Source organism: Agelaius tricolor, unplaced genomic scaffold (assembly GCF_023055355.1).
Source record: "Agelaius tricolor isolate 1412-34295 unplaced genomic scaffold, bAgeTri1.0.p SCAF_18, whole genome shotgun sequence".
Lineage (NCBI taxonomy): Eukaryota > Metazoa > Chordata > Aves > Passeriformes > Icteridae > Agelaius > Agelaius tricolor.
Genome location: NW_027269278.1, coordinates 17,914,841 through 17,931,745, shown reverse-complemented (window position 1 = coordinate 17,931,745; position 16,905 = coordinate 17,914,841). Strand labels below are relative to the sequence as shown.

Sequence of the window (16,905 nt, the reverse complement as noted above, 5' to 3'; positions counted from 1 at the left end):
ACTGACTTGGACATGCAGAGATTAAAATAAGATGCAACCTGTGCATGTCCTCAGAGAAGATGCTGGAACGTATCCTGGAGAAATGGTGAAACCATTTGTGTCAAAGCCATTTTGGGGCCAGTGGAGGCAAATCACAGGCTAATTAGTCCATCTAGTCTGAGCATGACTGACTCCAGAGGGGTAAGGGCAATTTCTTCCAGCTTCTCTCCCTATATTTATTTTTATTTTCTAAGGTGGGGAAGCTCAGTAGAAAGATGATGCTGTGGTTACAGCACATGACTGGTTCTGCTTTCATTTCCCAAGTGGTTTGAGGCAAATCACTTCATGCCTCTGTGTTTTTTGTCTTTTTTCCCAGTACAAAATGTCTTTTCTCCCAAGAGACACTTGAAGCTTGAAGTCATTGATTTTAGTGACTTCCGTACGGGATGTGCTGTGAAAGTATTTGAAAGCAATTGAAAGTATGAAAAGTAGTGGAGTGAGTCCTCTGAAATCTTGGAGCTGTACATGTGTTCCTTTAATTATTGTATACAACTGAGCAATAAAGAGAACACTTTTAATCTGCACTTTGTAATAAATATTGAACACTAAAAGCTAAATTATCAACCTCAAAAGCAGGGCGTGTAAGCTAAACTGATAAGAACTGAGCAGGGCATTAAAGCTAGATCTTTCTTCTAACCTTTTAGTGCTAAATTACCCAATTAAAAAAAATCAAAATGTTCATATGACAGAAACACTTTGTCATCAATTCGAAAGTACTCCTGTGTCCCTGAAGGCAGAGACACTCCATGTGCAAGAGTTGGAATCACAGGGTTTGAATATCCATAGATGTCATTTCCCACTGTGGAATAACATCCTGAATTAGAATTATATAATTAAGCTGGAGAGATTTGTTAAGGATTAATAAATGCTGTCTAACAGACACTCTTCCCCAAAATATCACTTGGCCACAAAGACTTTTTGTGCTTGGGATCATCTTGTATTTGAATCATCTTTGATCTTTTTGCCCAAAAAAGCCAAACTCCAGTTCCCTCAGGAATTCTCCAGCCCCTTTCCCAGCTGGCCCATTCCTGGAAGTGTCTAAGGCCAGGTTGGATTGGGCTTGGAGCCACCTGGGATGGTGGAATGCTCATGGCAGGGGTGAAACTGGGCAATCTTAAGGTCCCTTCCCACCCAAACCATTCTGTGGCTCTGCGACAGCCCCTGCCCAGGCAGCTGCCCCACTGCCTCGGAAGCAGCAGGTCCTGCAGGTGTGGGCTCCCTGTGGGGTTCTGGACAGCAGGCAGCTGCAATTTCAGTGTTTGTTACAGCAACAAAAGCCACTCGGTCACACGGGGTCTGCTGGAACGAGGAGAGCCCCAGCGAGCACAGCCACACGTCCCACAGCCCGGTGGGAGCAGTGCCTTGTTCACTGGTGTGGAAAACTATGGCCCAATAAGCCACGAGTACTGTGAGGAGGAGGGATGAAAACAACAGTGCCATTGAATTGGAAGAATTTCCCAATGGGAGTTCTCTTCCTCTGAAACCCAGCAGCAGAATTGAGGGGCAGATATGGAGGGATGCAGTGAGTTGTGCAGGATGGTGCACGGGGCAAGCAGAACTGAGCTCCAAATTGCCTCCACACAGCACAGCCAGCTCAGCCCAGCCTGACTTCAGGGGCCCCACTCGCTGATTTCACCAATGCCCTTTGTTGCTCTGTTGTTTCTTCATCCTACTGGAGAAATCACAATTAACCAACGGTTAATTTAACCTTGCTATCCAGATTAAATGCCTTGCTGCTTAGGCTGGCAGTTTTGAACCTGGCGAGGACGTCCTGACAGCTTTGTCATGGCAACATCATCTGCAAAATGGAAAGGGACTGGCATGGGTGCTCTCCAGAGCTGTCTGTTCATGCATTGCCCTACCCATAGGCTTGTTGTGACCCCAAAAATATCCTAATTAGGATTTGGGTACTGTTGGGAGAGCTAAGATGTGAGTGGGGCCTGCAGGAAAGAGCAGGTCCCCTCCAGATCTATCATTTCTCCTTTTCTTATAAATTGGGGTCAGAAGGTAAATGGAACATGCTGGAGCAGGAAGAGGTGACTGATGGTGGATATTAAAAAGACTCTTTAATTACAGGATTTGGAGAGAGGATTCTTCATGGAGATAATTTTTTAATTGTTGCTGTTTCAGGAAAAGAATCCCAGTGCTCCCGAGCAGTTCCCAATAGCAAAAGCCTTGGGCTCTGAGCGCTGCTGACTCTGATCCCTTCAAGATGGGGCAAAAGAAAAAGCTGGGTTTCTAAGAGCTCCCCCCATTAAACATCAGCTTCTCCTTAAGAGAATTGTTTGTTTCCTTCCATCTACTGCTTTTGCAAGGAAGGAAAATCAGCCTGTTCAGACACCAGGAAGTTCTTCAGCATGGGAACAGCTCGCTGTAAATGCAAGAACAATAACGGGCAGAAATTATCATACCTAAAAATACCCAGCATGCGAGTCACACGCACAGCCCAGCCCGGAGCAGCTCGGGGTGGATGGAGCGTGTGGATCCACAGGATGTGCTGGGTGTGGGCAGCGCGGGGGCACCTGCCTGGCTCCGCTGCAGCTTTTGCTTTCACCAAAACATGTTTTGCTTTTACCGGGAGCTGTCGGCTCCTCCTGCTTCTTTGTGCACTGCAGCTGCCCAAGCCACTGGCAGGGGAGCTGAAAGCCACACCTGAGCAGTCAGAGCCCTCCAACACTTGGATTTCACCGACCCCATCCCCACCACGGCGCTGTGTGAGCAGCTGGGGGGCTGCGAGGCCGGCGCCAAAGGCAGCAGCTCTCCACTCGTCCCGGGAGAGCCGGGCCAGGTGAGGAGGAGCAGGGGACGAGGTGACGCTGTCCAAGGCCGCTCTGGGGGCAGACAAAGCCCACAGCCCACAGGTCACCCCGGCTGTGCCCTAGAGCTCACCGCCGTGGTGAGGAAGTCCGTGGTGTCCCTGCCATCAATTCCTATGCGGGCTGTGCCTCCAGAATTTGCTTTTCCGAAATTTCCGAGCGCTGGCCGCGTTTCCAGGGTAACCGAGCGAGCCGCTGAGGGCTCTGTGGGGAGTGGCGGTGCCGGGGCTCTCTCCCAGCCCAGCCCTGCAGCAGTTTTGGCTTTGCACACCAGAAGCCGCAGTTGTGCCACAGCAGGGGTGATGTGGGAGCTCCCAGGTGTGTGTGCAGGGCAGCTGTGCGCTCACCAGGTGTCCTTCGTGCCGGCACATCTGGATAAGGACTGAAGCAGCTCCAGCATGCGAAGGGTCCAGGCCTCAGCCGGGTCCCCGTCCACTCACAGCCCCCGGTTAGCCCGGCACCTCGGTCCTGTGCCTCCGAACCCTCCGCTGCCGTGATTCCTGCCAGTGCCCGAGGAACCCATGGCTCTGCCGCACCGAAATGGCCCCGATGGCACAAGTGAAGAGCTGTGTCCCACCGAGCCAGAGCCCAGGCTGCCCTGCCCTGCCCTGCGGGAGAACCGGGAATGCCGCTGCTGCCAGCTCTCACCCAACACCGGCCGCCGAGAGACCTGCCCGTGGGCTGACACTACTATGGAAACACCTGTCCATAGAATTTATTTAGTCTCTGTGGCCGAAAACTCTTCCCGTGTGTGCCCACAGCCCGCCACACCCATCATCACCACGGGCAACCCAAGGGCTCTTCAGGATGAGACAATACCGGGAGCACTGGTTCTAGCCAGGTCATTTAAATTATTAAAATGAAAAGTAACTGCCTGGGCTGGATCCCAGCAAAGCAATTTGTAGCTCATTTTTCCTCCTGATGAAATTGAATATTGGTCTAACTTTGAAGTAAGAGCTTTGTATCCCAACAAGGGATCAAGCCTGTGTGCAAGGAGAGGTCAGGTGCATTTTCATGAGAGCTTGAACTCTGGAGCAACAGCAGGAAGGTGTTTTGGGGATACCTCTGTGCCAGGAGCAAGGACAGACAAATCATGGTCTCTCCATCCCCCAGAACGACCCCAACCTGCCCCAAAGTGAGTCCCTACAGAACAGTTCAAGTGTGAGAACAATTCGTTTTGGTGGGACAAGGCTGGGAGCTTCGCCCTAGGGCTGAAAAGCTGAAGGACAGAGCCGGGTGGATCCCTGCCGTGATGGTGACGCTCCAGCAGAACCACACCGCGATATTTAGGGCCATTTTAATGTATCTGGAGGAAGCATTGCCTCCCCCAGCTTGACACTCACCGAGCGGCGCTCGGCAGCCGCAGCGCCGCGCTCCCGGCGCGCCCCGTTCCGCCGCTGCGCTCCGGCCCTGCCCCGTTCCTCCCGCGGGGCCGGGCCCGGCGCTCCCCGCCCTCCGCGGAAGTGATCCCGGGCAGGGCGAGCCGGGAGGAAGCGGAGGTTGCGGGCAGGGCTGATCCGCACGGGCGGCGGCGAGCGCGGGCAGAGGCGATCCGCAGGCGGCGGCGATCCCCGGCGAAGGCAGCGGCGGTCCCGGGCGGCCCCACCATGAAGCTCATCATCCTGGAGAATTACTCGCAGGCCAGCGAGTGGGCGGCCAAGTACATCCGCAACCGCATCGTGCAGTTCGGGCCCGGCCCCGGGCGCTTCTTCACGCTGGGGCTGCCCACAGGTGGGTGCCGGGGGGCGGCCGGGCCGGGGCCGAGCGCGGGCCCTGCCCCGGCTGAGGCGGCCGCTCCCCGCAGGCAGCACCCCCCTGGGCTGCTACAGCAAGCTGGTGGAGTATTTCCGCAACGGGGACCTCTCCTTCAAGTACGTGAAGACCTTCAACATGGACGAGTATGTGGGTGAGTGCCGCAGCCACCTGTCCTGTCGCCTTTGTCCCTGCCCGGGAGCTGCTGGGCCCTTACCCCGGCAGAGCCTGGCGGTGCCCGAAATCCACCTGTGCAGGTAAGAGGGACAACATTCACAGAGCTACAGCACCAACATTCACAGAGCTACAGCACCAACATTTCACAGAGCTACAGCATCAGCATTTCAGAGTTACAGCATCAACATCTCACAGTTACAGCACCAGTTAGGATGGAAAAAACCTCTGAGATCATCGGGTCCAGCCTGTGACCCCACACCACGGTGTCATCCGAACCATGGCTCTGAGTGCCACGTCCAGTCTCTCCTTAAACACCTCCAGGGAATTAGCAAAGGGGGACAATTTGAAAACCTCTGGAAGAAATTTGAAATTTTTCAGTAGGTTTGGAAACGTATGGACAAAACTGGATGCTGGTGTTGCCCAGTATTGCACACACTATTACAGACACTGCTGTGTGTTAGCTGCACTCAGGCACTGAGCAGGCAAGAACAGATTATCACTGCAGGCTCAGGGTGCAGCTTTACCTTCCACCTTTGCTCCGGGGTTATAAAGGTCCCTTACAAAGACCAGTGTGTCCCCTGAGTGCCCTCAGGTATCTCCTGCTGATTTAGCAAAGGACTGCCATTGCTGAAGTCATGGTGAAACAGTCTCCTCAGAAGAAATAGATCCAAAGGTGAAAAACATACAAGCTAAATATTTGCTAATGATAATTTTATCCTGGTCAGGAGGGTTTTTTTCTGTGAATAATCCCAATCAAGCAGCATTAGGGAACAAGCAGTCCAGTGTGGGTTTACAGCATTCAAGGGGAGTAAATATGCAATAATTATACAATAATTATTATTTCCCAGGTTTCTGCACAGTTTTAAAATAATTCTTACTAAAATGAAATGGGAAAAGGGCTGAAAAGGTACTGACAGATGAGGCACAGCACACACCTGCTTTTTGAACATCTATTGTATATTAATATGGCCATGTTACAGGAGCTGATTTTAATTCTGGTATTTAGGGAAATAGGAACAACTCTGAAAGCTGAGGGTGTGACAAAGGACAGAGAGCAGTGCTCTGTCACCAAAGCCACTGCAGTGGTGTGGAAGTGCTTTGTTATGGGTGATACTGTTCCAGTTGGCCTCAGTCCTGTGTGTTCTGTTACCAGGCCTCCCGAGGGATCACCCAGAAAGTTACCATTCCTTCATGTGGAATAACTTCTTCAAGCACATTGACATCTCACCAGAAAACGTCCACATCTTGGATGGAAATGCCCCTGATCTCCAGGCAGAGTGTGATGCATTTGAGGAGAAAATCAAAGCAGCTGGAGGCATCGAGCTCTTTGTTGGAGGTGAGAACCCGAGAGCAGCAGCATCTAAACCCTGCCCCAAGATGTGCCTGTCCTCCTTAGCTCTCGTTTATTGCCAGGATTGTTCACTTTCAGTGCATTTGCAGTGAAATCCACCCCTGCCCGGGAGCTGCTGCCCTGGGCACTGCAGTGTCCTGGCACCCTTGTCTCCCCACCTACCACTCCCAGCTTTAGGTATTCAGTGCAGTCAGTGAATTGTTCAGGAAGTGTGGGAAGGGCTAGAACTGTACAAATGTGAGGTATTTATCAATTGTCAGTGGCAACAGAAAACTGCTGGGAGTAGCTTTTCCTACACAAGCTCTTCCCATCAGTTTCTCATAAGGTTCTGCCACCTTCTTTGCTTCGTCATTGTCCCAGAGCAATCAGGTCATAGTCTGGTTGTTCCAAGCAGAGGAACTGCAGGGTTTTTTCTCAGCTCTGTGCTCCCGGGAGCACTGCCTGTGCTTCTCCTGGGAGAGCTGCTGGCTCTGCTGCCACAGCTGACCCTGTGCTGTCACTGTCCCTGTCCAGGCATTGGCCCCGACGGTCACATCGCCTTCAACGAGCCGGGATCCAGTTTGGTGTCCAGGACACGAGTGAAGACCTTGGCCATGGACACCATCCTGGCCAATGCCAGGTTCTTTGATGGTGACCTCTCCAAAGTGCCCACTATGGCTTTGACAGTTGGAGTGGGCACTGTCATGGATGCCAGAGAGGTGAGGAAATAAGAAGTGGCTTCCTGCAGTTCCTCTGGAGCAGCCAAAGGTTATCCTGTTATGGAGCAGCCACGTGTCCTCTGGTGTAGGATATGCCTGCCACAGAATGCCTGATCCTCCTGTCCTCTGGCATCCTGCAACACCATGGAGAGGCTCTTGCTCCATCTCTGCTGGCACTTGTGTTTGTGTAACCCTGCAGCAGCTGTTCCCCCCAGGAAGCCAGGAAGGTTTGGGAGGGTGTCTTTGGTTAGAATCTCACCTGGAGAGTAACTGGAGACTTGATGTCACACCAGCAGGTGATGAAAACTGTGTGGGACCACTTTTACTGGAGTCTATTCTTGATCTACACTTGTAAATCTCAGTGTCCAGGTGCCCAAAGGATCCTTGCAGTGACCCCCCAGGCTGTGATTTCATTGAGAGCCGAAGCAGCCAGAGCAGCAGCAGCACAGAGAAGTGGCTGTGGGGAGGGTGACAGGGGTGTCCCCATTCTCAGCTTGGCACGGTGTGGTTGGGCTCTCCCTGACTGCCCCTCTCTGTCTGGGGGTGCAGGTGATGATCCTGATCACGGGAGCCCACAAAGCCTTTGCTCTGTACAAAGCCATTGAGGATGGTGTCAACCACATGTGGACGGTGTCGGCCTTTCAGCAGCACCCCAACACCGTGTTCGTGTGCGACGAGGACGCCACGCTGGAGCTCAAAGTCAAAACAGTGAAGTACTTCAAAGGTGAATGTTTGACCAGGCCAGGCAGCTGCTGTGTTACATTTTTAGGAGCCACAAGCCATGCTTTGTAGAGGTGTTGCTGTATAAGTAACTCCTAAAGGAGTATATTCCTTAAATATACCACAGTAGTATGTGTGAAGGTAAATGCTTAATGCTTGGTGTGGGAGCAAAGGCACAAGGACAACAGTAATGTCTAATTCCATTAGCATCCAATGAAGGAGAACTTTCTTGTATTATGTCTACTTAAATTGCCTTTTGACTCTCTCCATCAGGTTTAATGATGGTTCACAACAAGCTCGTGGAGCCCTTGTACAGCATGAAGGAGATGGGAGCAGAGAGGAGCCAGTCCAAGAAGCCATACAGTGATTAATGTGCTGGGGCAGTGCTGACCCAGCTGCTGAGAACAGCTGGGACAAAAGGGAATTGCTGCAGAAACTGATCTCATATTTGTCCTTAAATTAGCGGAATGATCATATGAATTCTCTCCATTAAAGAGACAGATGCCAAACACCTGCCTTAATTAACCAAAGGAGGATGGGACCCAGTGTTCTGTGTTCCACAAACTTCTGCCACCAACTCATTCTCTGAAGGAAATGAAGAATGAATTGTTTGATCTGTGAACTGGCTGTAATCACAGACTGAAGGCTACAGAACTGAAATGTGAGGATAAATGAAAGTACAATGTTTCAGACACAAGTGGCTGATAACTTTGGGGTGTATTCCTTGCAATTAGGACAAGCATCTCTGTTATTCCTTCCTCCTCCATGAAACACTCTTACATTAGAATCCTGGAAAAGAGGATTGTCCAGCTGGAGAAGGGCAAGCTCAGAGCAGCACCCAGGGCCAGGAGATGGAGCCAAGGGGAAGAAGAGAAGGGACAGTGGGGTGGGAGTGGAGACACAATGCTGACGCTGGAGAGGATAAAACCCCACTGTGGGAACAGCCAAGCAGTGGGACAGGATCCCTATGGCTCTCTCCTTGGGAGGTTGCCAGGACCTGACTGGATAAAGCCCTGGCTGAGCCCTGCTCTGAGCCACATGTTGGACTGGAGACCCCTCAGCAGAAGAGGCTCCAGCATCATCCCCCACATGGGGTCCATGGTGCAGCTCAGGCACCTGAGGATGTCACAGTTGTCAGGCCCAGGTATGATTTCCTATGCCTGGTGCTCTCTCTTCTCCAGAATTTTCCATTTCTCTAAGGAGAAGCCAAACAAGCCCCAAAGGAAACACTCTGTTCTCACTGGCTTCAGCCTCTGTTTCATTACAGACACCCCACACAGGTGGACAACAGCCAAGACCCCACCAATTCTGAAATGTGACTCCTGGGATTTCTGTCCAGTGCTCTCACACGAGGGGCAAGAAAACTGGGCAACATTTATTTTCTTTATACAGAAGTTTTGTAAGTTGTTGATCTGTAATGTAACTTTCTTCACTAAATGTCTTTACTTTTTTAAATGGTGACATTTGACTGTGTCTGGTGCTCGGTCTCAGTGTGCTGATGGTAGCAAAGCTGTCCTGGAGGCAGTTTGGTGGGAAGAGCTCCTTCTGCCCCCAGTGTTCCCTCAGAGGGAAGAGCAGGGCCCTCAGGGTGGGAGGGCACTGTGCATGCATTAAACCCCATGAGCACAACACGTCCCTGCCAGCTCCAGGTGGGAGCTCTGGGCTGTCCCATTCCCAGGAGCACCTGGGCACACCTGTGCTGCCAAGTCCATGCCAGAAGGAAGACAAACAGGAACACTGTGTTTGCCATCTTAAAGTGAATTTAGTGCTTGTGAAAGGTGCAGGAAAACAACTCAAACCATACACAACGTACACTTTTCCTACACACTGACCTAGAGATTCAGCTGAGGTGAGATTTGCTCTTCCTTCCATCTTTTTAATCCCTGTGCCAGTTCCAAGAGTGCAGACTCCTCTGCACAGGGACCTGCAGCATCACTCATCCTGGCCACACATCCCAGGATAAATTTATTAACTCTCAGTCAGAACTGAGTGAGCTGTGATCACACACAGTTCCTGAGGAGTCTCAGCTCCAGAACTTTCCATCCAGGCCCTACTGCTCTTGAACACAGCACATGCAGCTTTAGTTTCCAAATAAACTTTTAGACTGTTCTGCAAGTGGAAAAACTTGTAAAAAAAATCAGTGTTTGCTTCCAGTAATCACCTTCATACTCACAAAACCACTTGCTGAGATTTTAGGGGAAACAATTTGGTTCTGCAATAATTTGAAGTGCAAAACCAGTGGAAATAAAGGATCTAGTCCAGAAGCAAAAGTATCAACCCTCAAATTTCTTATATGAAGAGTTAATAAAAAATAAATTACTTCATCAACTGAGAACACAAGGTAATTGTCAGTATCTTGAAGAATTCAAGTTCATCTCTTCCTGATACTTTTCACCCTCTCACTGGCCACATCCTCAGCTCACTGCCTTGGTGCTCATCCCTGCCAAAACAAGGACAGGCAACGTGAGGGAACCCAACAGCAACACAGGAGTCACCAACCTCACAGAAATCCCTGGAAATGGCTGTTGGTCATGCTCTGCCCAAGCTCTCAGGGATGCACAGGCTCAGGCACAGCAGCCAACGAGAAGGGTTGGGGATAATCAGCTTTAATGTCATTAGAAAGTACCAGTGACAGAGCCAGGAGCTGCTTTTCAGAGAAGCACATCAGGAAATTCAAAAAAGCAACAAACTTTGTTGCTGAATACAGGAGAAATTTTCTGTATTTTATCAGAAAACTCCCCCAGTCCAAGCAGCCCCAGAGAGAGCACTACAGCTCCACCAAACCACCCCAAACCCCACAATATTCAAGATCCAAGGGTCAGTCTCCCTAAAAGAAACCCCCAAAATACTTCCAGCATTTGAGGCTTCAGTTTTGTCTGTTGGCTTTTAAAAAAGGGGCACTTCTTGGTTATTATTTTTCCAATGGTTTTCCAATTTCTGACTTCAATAGTGGACATGTTTGTCTGGGCATTCCATGATGATCCTGATCCCAGGATGGGGACAAGGTCTCCTTTGGTTTTGGCAACAGGTTCTGAGGTGTGAGTGTCCTGCAGTGCAGTTCCCACTCTTCTGTCACACAATGGAAGTGAAAAGCAAACAAAGGACACACAAAAAGTCTCTGGTTTGTTCACCTTTTGGTGCTGGAGGAAGCTACTGATCATCATCTTCTCCTTCCCAGAACTCCCCATTGTCAATGTGCATAGCTTGAAACAATCTGCAAGACAGAAAATCAGTGATACCAGAGCATAAAAAAAGTCAAATATGTTAAAATATATCATCCTAAATGCAACAACAGTACAGCAAGTTCCCTTGGTTTTTCAGTATCACAAACCACCATCCGTGCCTCATGGAAGGTAAAAGACAGGCTGCCACTGTCCCCCTGCTGTGACCTGCCTGTCACCTGTCCCACAGCAGCACCTCTGTCCCTTGGCTCTTCCCCAAGGGAATGTCAGGCAAATCTGCAGCTCCTTAGAGCAGCTCTTCCCCAAATCCTCGAGCTGCTCCTGAGCATTGCCAGGGAAACACTCAGGGAAACTCAGCACAGAAAGGGTAAAGTCATGACCTGACCAAAAAAAAAATCAGGAACACGGCTCAGAAGACTCCTCCAGAATTTTAAAACCAAAGTTCTTAAAAAAGCAAAACCATATCCTGAATCACTCCTGACTTTTACTGTTAGTGCCAATATTTGAGAGAAGAAACTGTGCCTTAAACTGCAGCTACACATTTCAGATAAGAAATGGGAGAGACTGTAAGGAGAAGCAGCAAATGGGTGCCAGCAGTGGAGGGCCCCTGAGCACTGACCTGTTGAAGCAGGGCGAGGAGGGGTCGTTGAAGTGCCGGTAGGGGTTGGCCCGGGACAGGGAGCCCATGCAGAGCCAGCAGAAGTACTGCATGCACCCTGTGCAGGTCATCTTGTTACAGCCATCCAGTTTCTGGGGGAAAAACCAAGAACTGGTGGTAACAGAGCCCCACTGTGGCAGGCCTCAGTCCCTCTCTGCCAACAGCAGTCAGTGAGCACATCCCCCCTGCTCCACCACACTCCAACATTTTCACTGGCAGCTGGGATCCCTGCACTGGAAATTGCTTATAATACCAAAAATACTGGAAATCTGTACTCTTCTGAAGGTGGATTGATTTCCAGCTCTAGTGTGAACAAGAGATAGCCTGAAACACCAGGAAAACAAAAGGATTCATGTAGATCCAGAGTCTGCCTGGATGTGTTTAGTGTGAGAGCCTGACCACCAGTCACTGTTTGTACTCCACTCCTTGGGATCCACAAGTATCACCTCACCTCCTTTTCCATGACACACAGAAATTGAAAGTTCTCTTAGTATTTCCTAGAGATTTCCTCTCCCTAGAGGCTCCAACACACCCAGAACTGCCTCCTTGTGGGTTATTTTCTGTTCCATGATCCCCAGCCTTTCCCTCCTCACTCACCTCAATGTGGGTCCCACAGCAAGGACAAGACTTGGAGTTCTTCTCCAGCCATTCTTTACTCTCCATCTCCTCCAGGGCTTTCTGAATCACTCTCTTGCCATAACGTTGTTCCAAAAATCTTTTAGTTGTCTCATCTGCTTCTAAATATTCATTCCTCAAATCCATTAATTTCTCTGGGGGGCAAAATCAAACCAAACCAGATAGCTTTTGTAAGATATTAGATTTAGAAGTCCAGCTAATTGCAGCACAAAGATTCTCAAAGAACAATAATGTCATGAATTAAAAAGCAAGAAAACTATTAAAATACATAAGATGATAATAGTAAAACCACTCTGCCCCAACATTCAGCAGTTTTACACTGTTTTCTTATAAAAGAGATCTGTTGATGGAATTAGAACAATGTAAAATAAACTGAAAATGGATTTTTTTCTGACTACATATTTAATGAAATTCTGTCACAGGATTTTAAGGCCAGAGAGAGAAGCCTCCACCCGATTCCAGTATTAACTCTGGCAATACAAAGCAGTGAAAATATAAAGGAATTCTTCCCCTGCTACAGCCTCTCAGCATTTGACAACCAGCAGTTTAGGGAGCTCCTGAGCTGAGGAGTCTGACCAAAGGAATACTTAATTGCCAGCAACAGCCCTCCTCCAAAGGAATGCACCTTTCAGAAAGCTCAGGGTGAGGAGCTCCCTTGCCCAACTCTGGACTTTCCCACCCAAATTTAGCTGGGTGTGGGTGTGGCCGTGGAGCCCAGGGGAGGTGACTGACCTGCAGTGACCTTGCAGGGGGACACCCCGTGGTAGGTCATCTTGCAGAGGGTGCAGAAGGCGTAGTTGCAGCAGGAGCAGATGCCCATGGTGCAGCCGGGCTCCTGCATCACGGGGGTCTGGCAGCCAGGCCGGGGGCAATAAACCACGTCAGCCATCAGGTCCAGGCTGGACTGCAGCAGCAGGCGGTCGTAGCGGGCAAACAGCTCCTCCCCAACCAGCTCCTTCACCTGCCAACACAGCCCATGCACCAACAAATCCTCACCCACACGCAGCCAGGCCCTGGCACAGCGTGCCCACAGCAGCTGGGGCTGCCCCTGGGTCCCTGGCAGTGCCCAAGGCCTGGGACAGGGCTGGGAGTAGCCTGGGACAGTGGGAGGTGTCCCTGCCATGGCACTGGATGGGCTTTAAGGTCCCTTCCAGTCTGGGATTCCCTGATTCCTTGCATCTGTAATTCTGAGCCTGCTGCAGCAACAAACAGCAAGCCAGTGACAAGGTACCAAGAGCTGGGATGAATCCACTTTGGATTCTCCAACAGGTCACAGGGGGTCAAGGATCTGCTCCCAGGGAAAAGGGACAGGACAAGAGGGAACAGCCTCAGGCTGGGCCAGGCAGGCTCAGGGTGAACATCAGCAGGAATTTCCCCATGGAAAGGGGGCTCAGGCACTGGAACTGCCCAGGGAGGGTTGGAGTGCCCATCCCTGGAGGTGCCCAAGGATGTGGCACTTCATGGCATGGTTTAGTGGCATGGTGGGACTGGGTCAAAGGCTGAACTTGGAGGTCTTTTCTGACCCAAATGACTGTGACTGCCAATGTCCAGCATGCAGGGCCGGGCCCTGAACTCAGGTTGGGTTCCAGAGCTCCCAGCCGCTGTGCACAGGAATTACCTGGCCTGGAGTGGCAACAGAAGAACACTTGGGCTCGGGGCAGTTGAGGCAGTGCACCTGCCCATCCCTGATCTGGATCTCAAAGTAGTCCTTCAGGCAGGCCTTGCAGTACACGTGGCTGCACTCGGTGAAGTGCATGCACTCACTGCCCAGCTTCTCACAGAAGCAGATGCTGCACGAGTACATCTTACTGTTAAAGCACTTCCTCCTCTGGGCCTGGTCGAAATCCAAGATCTCCCTGATCAGACTGGACAAGGACTCCACATCCTGCACAGCCCTGGCATCCACCATTTCCTCCTCAGCTGTGGCAGAGCCTGAGGCACCCCCACAGTCCTTCCCAGCCTCGAGGGGCCCCGCTGCTGTCCGGCCCTGCCCCTTCCCCTGAGGGCACATTTTCAGCTCATATGGCGATGAAATATTCAGGTAATTCAGTGTTTCCTCCTTCAGAAACTGCATCCAGGCAAACAGCACCACACAGCCTCGGTTCTCTTCCCACACATTGTCCAAGTGCTTGCAAAGAGCGCTGAGCTGGGGAAGAACAAAGAATTCCTGATTTCAGGAAGTTTGTAACTCTTCACTGGACTCCTCCCCTCAAACAGTCCTTAGTGCAAACTTTGATTTCACACTCAGCAGTTTTTATGCTGAATAAAGTAGCTCTCACAGATGCAAGTTTTCCCTCCTCAGAATAGTAATCAAATGAAAACCAGCAAGAGACAAAAGAAGAGCCAACTGAGGAGCAAGGTCATTGTTTTTTTGCTTAGCTGTTAATTATTAACTTACTCAGCAGTCAAAATGTAAAAAACTCCCTGCAAACCTGGGCCTGGGAGAGCCATTTCCCACTGAGGGTGAACACGGGCGGGGAGGTCGATGGGTAGTCAGGTGGGAGCTCGAAATTCAGCACGAGGGGAGGCAGGAAGCACACGGAGTACTCGAAGCCACTGCCCTGGAGGCTCTCTGTGGAACTGCCTGAGCCAGGGCCACCGAGGCAGAGGAGAAATAACAGAGAAATGAAAACAAACCAACTGCTGCTGTTTCTGACAGCACCCAATGTCTGTTAATTTGATGTATTTCTGGGGTTAAAACTATTTGTTCCACCCTAAATAACAAAACTCACAGTGCAGGAAAATGTCAAGGGTTGGAGGTCTGTGATTAAAGCAATTAAACGGCAGCACTGTGAAATGTCAGATTCTACACAAACCAGGAGCCTCCTCAGGGGGAAAAAAACCCAATAAATGAACTTAATTATTCTGAAGAAGTGCTATTACTTATCTGTGATTTTAGAGTTTACTGAGGACGTTCTGTGTATGAGGATTTAACTGCTCAAACACAATCCCCATCAAGCACAGCAGAGGGTGAGGCACAGCTTTGTCCCATCACTGCTCCCTCAGGTCACTCCCTAGCAACCACCCGAGCTTGGTAAAGCCTCCCTTGGGACAACACAAAACATCTCAACTCACCCCTCACAAAAATTTTAAAGTCTTGAGGCAACTCCAGACAAATTCTTGTTTCTCCTCCTTGGGCAGACTCTGCTCTCTTAAATTCATCCTCATCGTAGATGCTGGCCAGAGCCAGCAGCTCGTCCTCCTGAGCCTCCTTGTCCTCTGAAGACATTTAACTTTTCTCTAGAGTTGCCACCACTCTGCAACATCAACCAAGTTAATGCATCCAATTCAAATTATCAATTTGAGGCAGCTATTTTATAGCATAGTAAACTTTAGAAAGACGCAGGTAAGTTTTAGAAAAAAACAATCTAAAACAATGTGCAATATAATTAAGGTATTTTACAGGTTGAAAAAAAATATTGGTAGCTTTATAAAATTTTAAAAAATCCCCAACAGAATATTTAAAAGTCAGAAAGCAAACTGTGTTATTAGGTAAAAACAGCTGTAAGGGGGGGAAATAATGAAATATGGAGACGGAACAGGTGACAGAGGGACATTTCACTGATGTTTGGAAGAAAACAGACAACCCCCCCAAAAAACACGGAAGAAATTAATTAGTAACAGTAGTTCTTGTCCAGTGCTCTAAGGCAAACAGGGAAACAGTCCCATTTATGATTGAAAATATCAGAAAAAGGTTCAAATCCCGCACAGGCATCTTATAGATGCACTCGTGGAGCATCTCAGCTCCACATTTGGGGAAATAAAGCCAGTTTGAGGCTTTATTTGCTGAGTTACCTTTCGAGTCAGAGCAGCGCGGAGGCCGAGCCGAGGAGCCGCTCCCCGAGCATCCCTCCAGGGCCGGACGCTTCTCCTGGCTCAAGGCTCGGGCAGGGCGCTGCTGCTGAGGGGAACACCCGGCCTGGGGCTGCTGCGGACAAACACCAGCACCACCGTCAGCAGGGGCTCGAGATGAGAGTCCCCCCGGTGCCCCGGGCCCCACGGCTCGCCCAGGGCTCGGGGCTCATTTCCAGCCACAGCAGCAGCAGCAGCAGCAGGGACCGATCTGCGGGCCCGACCCCCCGTTCCAGGCCCAGCTCCCCGTGGCTATGGCGGCTCCGGCCGCTGCCACCGCTGCGCCCCGGCCCGGCCCCGGGGGGACAGCCCAGCCCGGCCCGGCCCAGCCCCGGGGGGACAGCCCAGCCCGGCCCGGCCCAGCACCGGGGGGACAGCCCAGCCCGACCCGGCCCTGGGGGGACAGCCCAGCCCAGCCCAGCCCGGCCCGGCCCCGGGGGGACAGCCCAGCCCAGCCCGGCCCGGCCCTGGGGGGACAGCCCGGCCCGGCCCGGTCCAGTCCCGCCACGCCCGCTCCTCACCCGCTCCTCACCGGGGCAGCCGCGGCCGGGCCGCGCGGGCCGGGGACACCGAGGGGGGCCCGGCCCTGCCCCTCGTGGAGCGGCGGCGGGGAGGGACGGGAAGGGAAGGCACGGGACGGGAAGGGAAGGGACGGGAAGCGCCGGCGGGCGGAGGAGGCGCCGGCCCGGCCCCGCAGCTCCCCCGGCGGCCGGGAGGGCCCGGCCGGCCCAGCCCGGGTGCTCGGTGCCGCTCCGGGCCCCGCCTGCCGCCCCTCCCCGGCCCCGGCAGCGAGCGAGCGGCCGCCTCCAGCCGCGGGGCTCGGGCACTGGACGGGCTCCCCCGGAACGGGAACGTGGAGCGCTGAGCAGGGGCAGGAGCTGGACCCACTGGGCCCGGTGGGCCCCTTCTAACGCGGGGCATTCCATGGCTGTGATTCATTACAGGGAGCTTAAACTCACACCCACCGCACCCATCCCCACCCCGCGGGAAGCCGCACAGCCCCGGAGCAGCCCGGCAGAGCTCC

General features: G+C 51.7%; 2 protein-coding genes across 5 annotated transcripts; one reads left to right on the top strand and one right to left on the bottom strand.

Moving 5' to 3' along the window:
• Positions 1–3,850: 3,850 nt before the first annotated feature.
• GNPDA1 (glucosamine-6-phosphate deaminase 1) lies at positions 3,851–9,014 on the top strand. Its single transcript, XM_071443661.1, has 6 exons — positions 3,851–4,586; positions 4,660–4,761; positions 5,938–6,120; positions 6,649–6,833; positions 7,383–7,557; positions 7,827–9,014. Exons 1-6 carry the CDS (start codon positions 4,463–4,465, stop codon positions 7,922–7,924), a joined length of 867 nt encoding a protein of 288 aa, XP_071299762.1. The 5' UTR covers positions 3,851–4,462; the 3' UTR covers positions 7,925–9,014.
• A 281-nt stretch (positions 9,015–9,295) lies between these two features.
• On the bottom strand, positions 9,296–16,641 carry RNF14 (ring finger protein 14). 4 transcript variants are annotated; one of them, XM_071443657.1, is made up of 10 exons: positions 16,414–16,641; positions 15,825–15,957; positions 15,105–15,286; positions 14,462–14,613; positions 13,648–14,175; positions 12,762–12,990; positions 11,991–12,163; positions 11,355–11,485; positions 10,685–10,767; positions 9,296–9,993 (listed from the first exon to the last, which is right to left on the bottom strand). In XM_071443657.1, the coding sequence occupies exons 3-9, from the start codon at positions 15,256–15,258 to the stop codon at positions 10,704–10,706; spliced, it is 1,431 nt and encodes a 476-aa protein (XP_071299758.1). In that variant the 5' UTR covers positions 15,259–15,286; positions 15,825–15,957; positions 16,414–16,641; the 3' UTR covers positions 9,296–9,993; positions 10,685–10,703. The 4 variants fall into 4 exon arrangements, with proteins under 4 accessions (XP_071299758.1, XP_071299759.1, XP_071299761.1 ...); XM_071443658.1 differs by lacking the exon at positions 9,296–9,993 and having other exon boundaries at positions 10,144–10,767; positions 16,403–16,640; XM_071443660.1 differs by lacking the exon at positions 9,296–9,993 and having other exon boundaries at positions 10,144–10,767; positions 15,825–15,954; positions 16,403–16,640.
• Positions 16,642–16,905: the final 264 nt, after the last annotated feature.

What these genes read in the sequence shown, in the direction of transcription:
- GNPDA1 (XM_071443661.1), top strand. Translation starts at nt 4,463, where the DNA reads ATGAAGCTCATCATCCTGGAGAATTACTCGCAGGCCAGCGAGTGGGCG. An exon ending in CAACATGGACGAGTATGTGG is followed by an intron (nt 4,762 to 5,937) that starts GTGAGTGCCGCA and finishes TTCTGTTACCAG; the next exon opens with GCCTCCCGAGGGATCACCCA. An exon ending in CATCGAGCTCTTTGTTGGAG is followed by an intron (nt 6,121 to 6,648) that starts GTGAGAACCCGA and finishes GTCCCTGTCCAG; the next exon opens with GCATTGGCCCCGACGGTCAC.
- RNF14 (XM_071443657.1), bottom strand. Translation starts at nt 15,258, where the DNA reads ATGTCTTCAGAGGACAAGGAGGCTCAGGAGGACGAGCTGCTGGCTCTG. An exon ending in CCCCTGCAAGGTCACTGCAG is followed by an intron (nt 12,164 to 12,761) that starts GTCAGTCACCTC and finishes TTTGCCCCCCAG; the next exon opens with AGAAATTAATGGATTTGAGG. An exon ending in GCTGTGGGACCCACATTGAG is followed by an intron (nt 11,486 to 11,990) that starts GTGAGTGAGGAG and finishes TTTTTCCCCCAG; the next exon opens with AAACTGGATGGCTGTAACAA.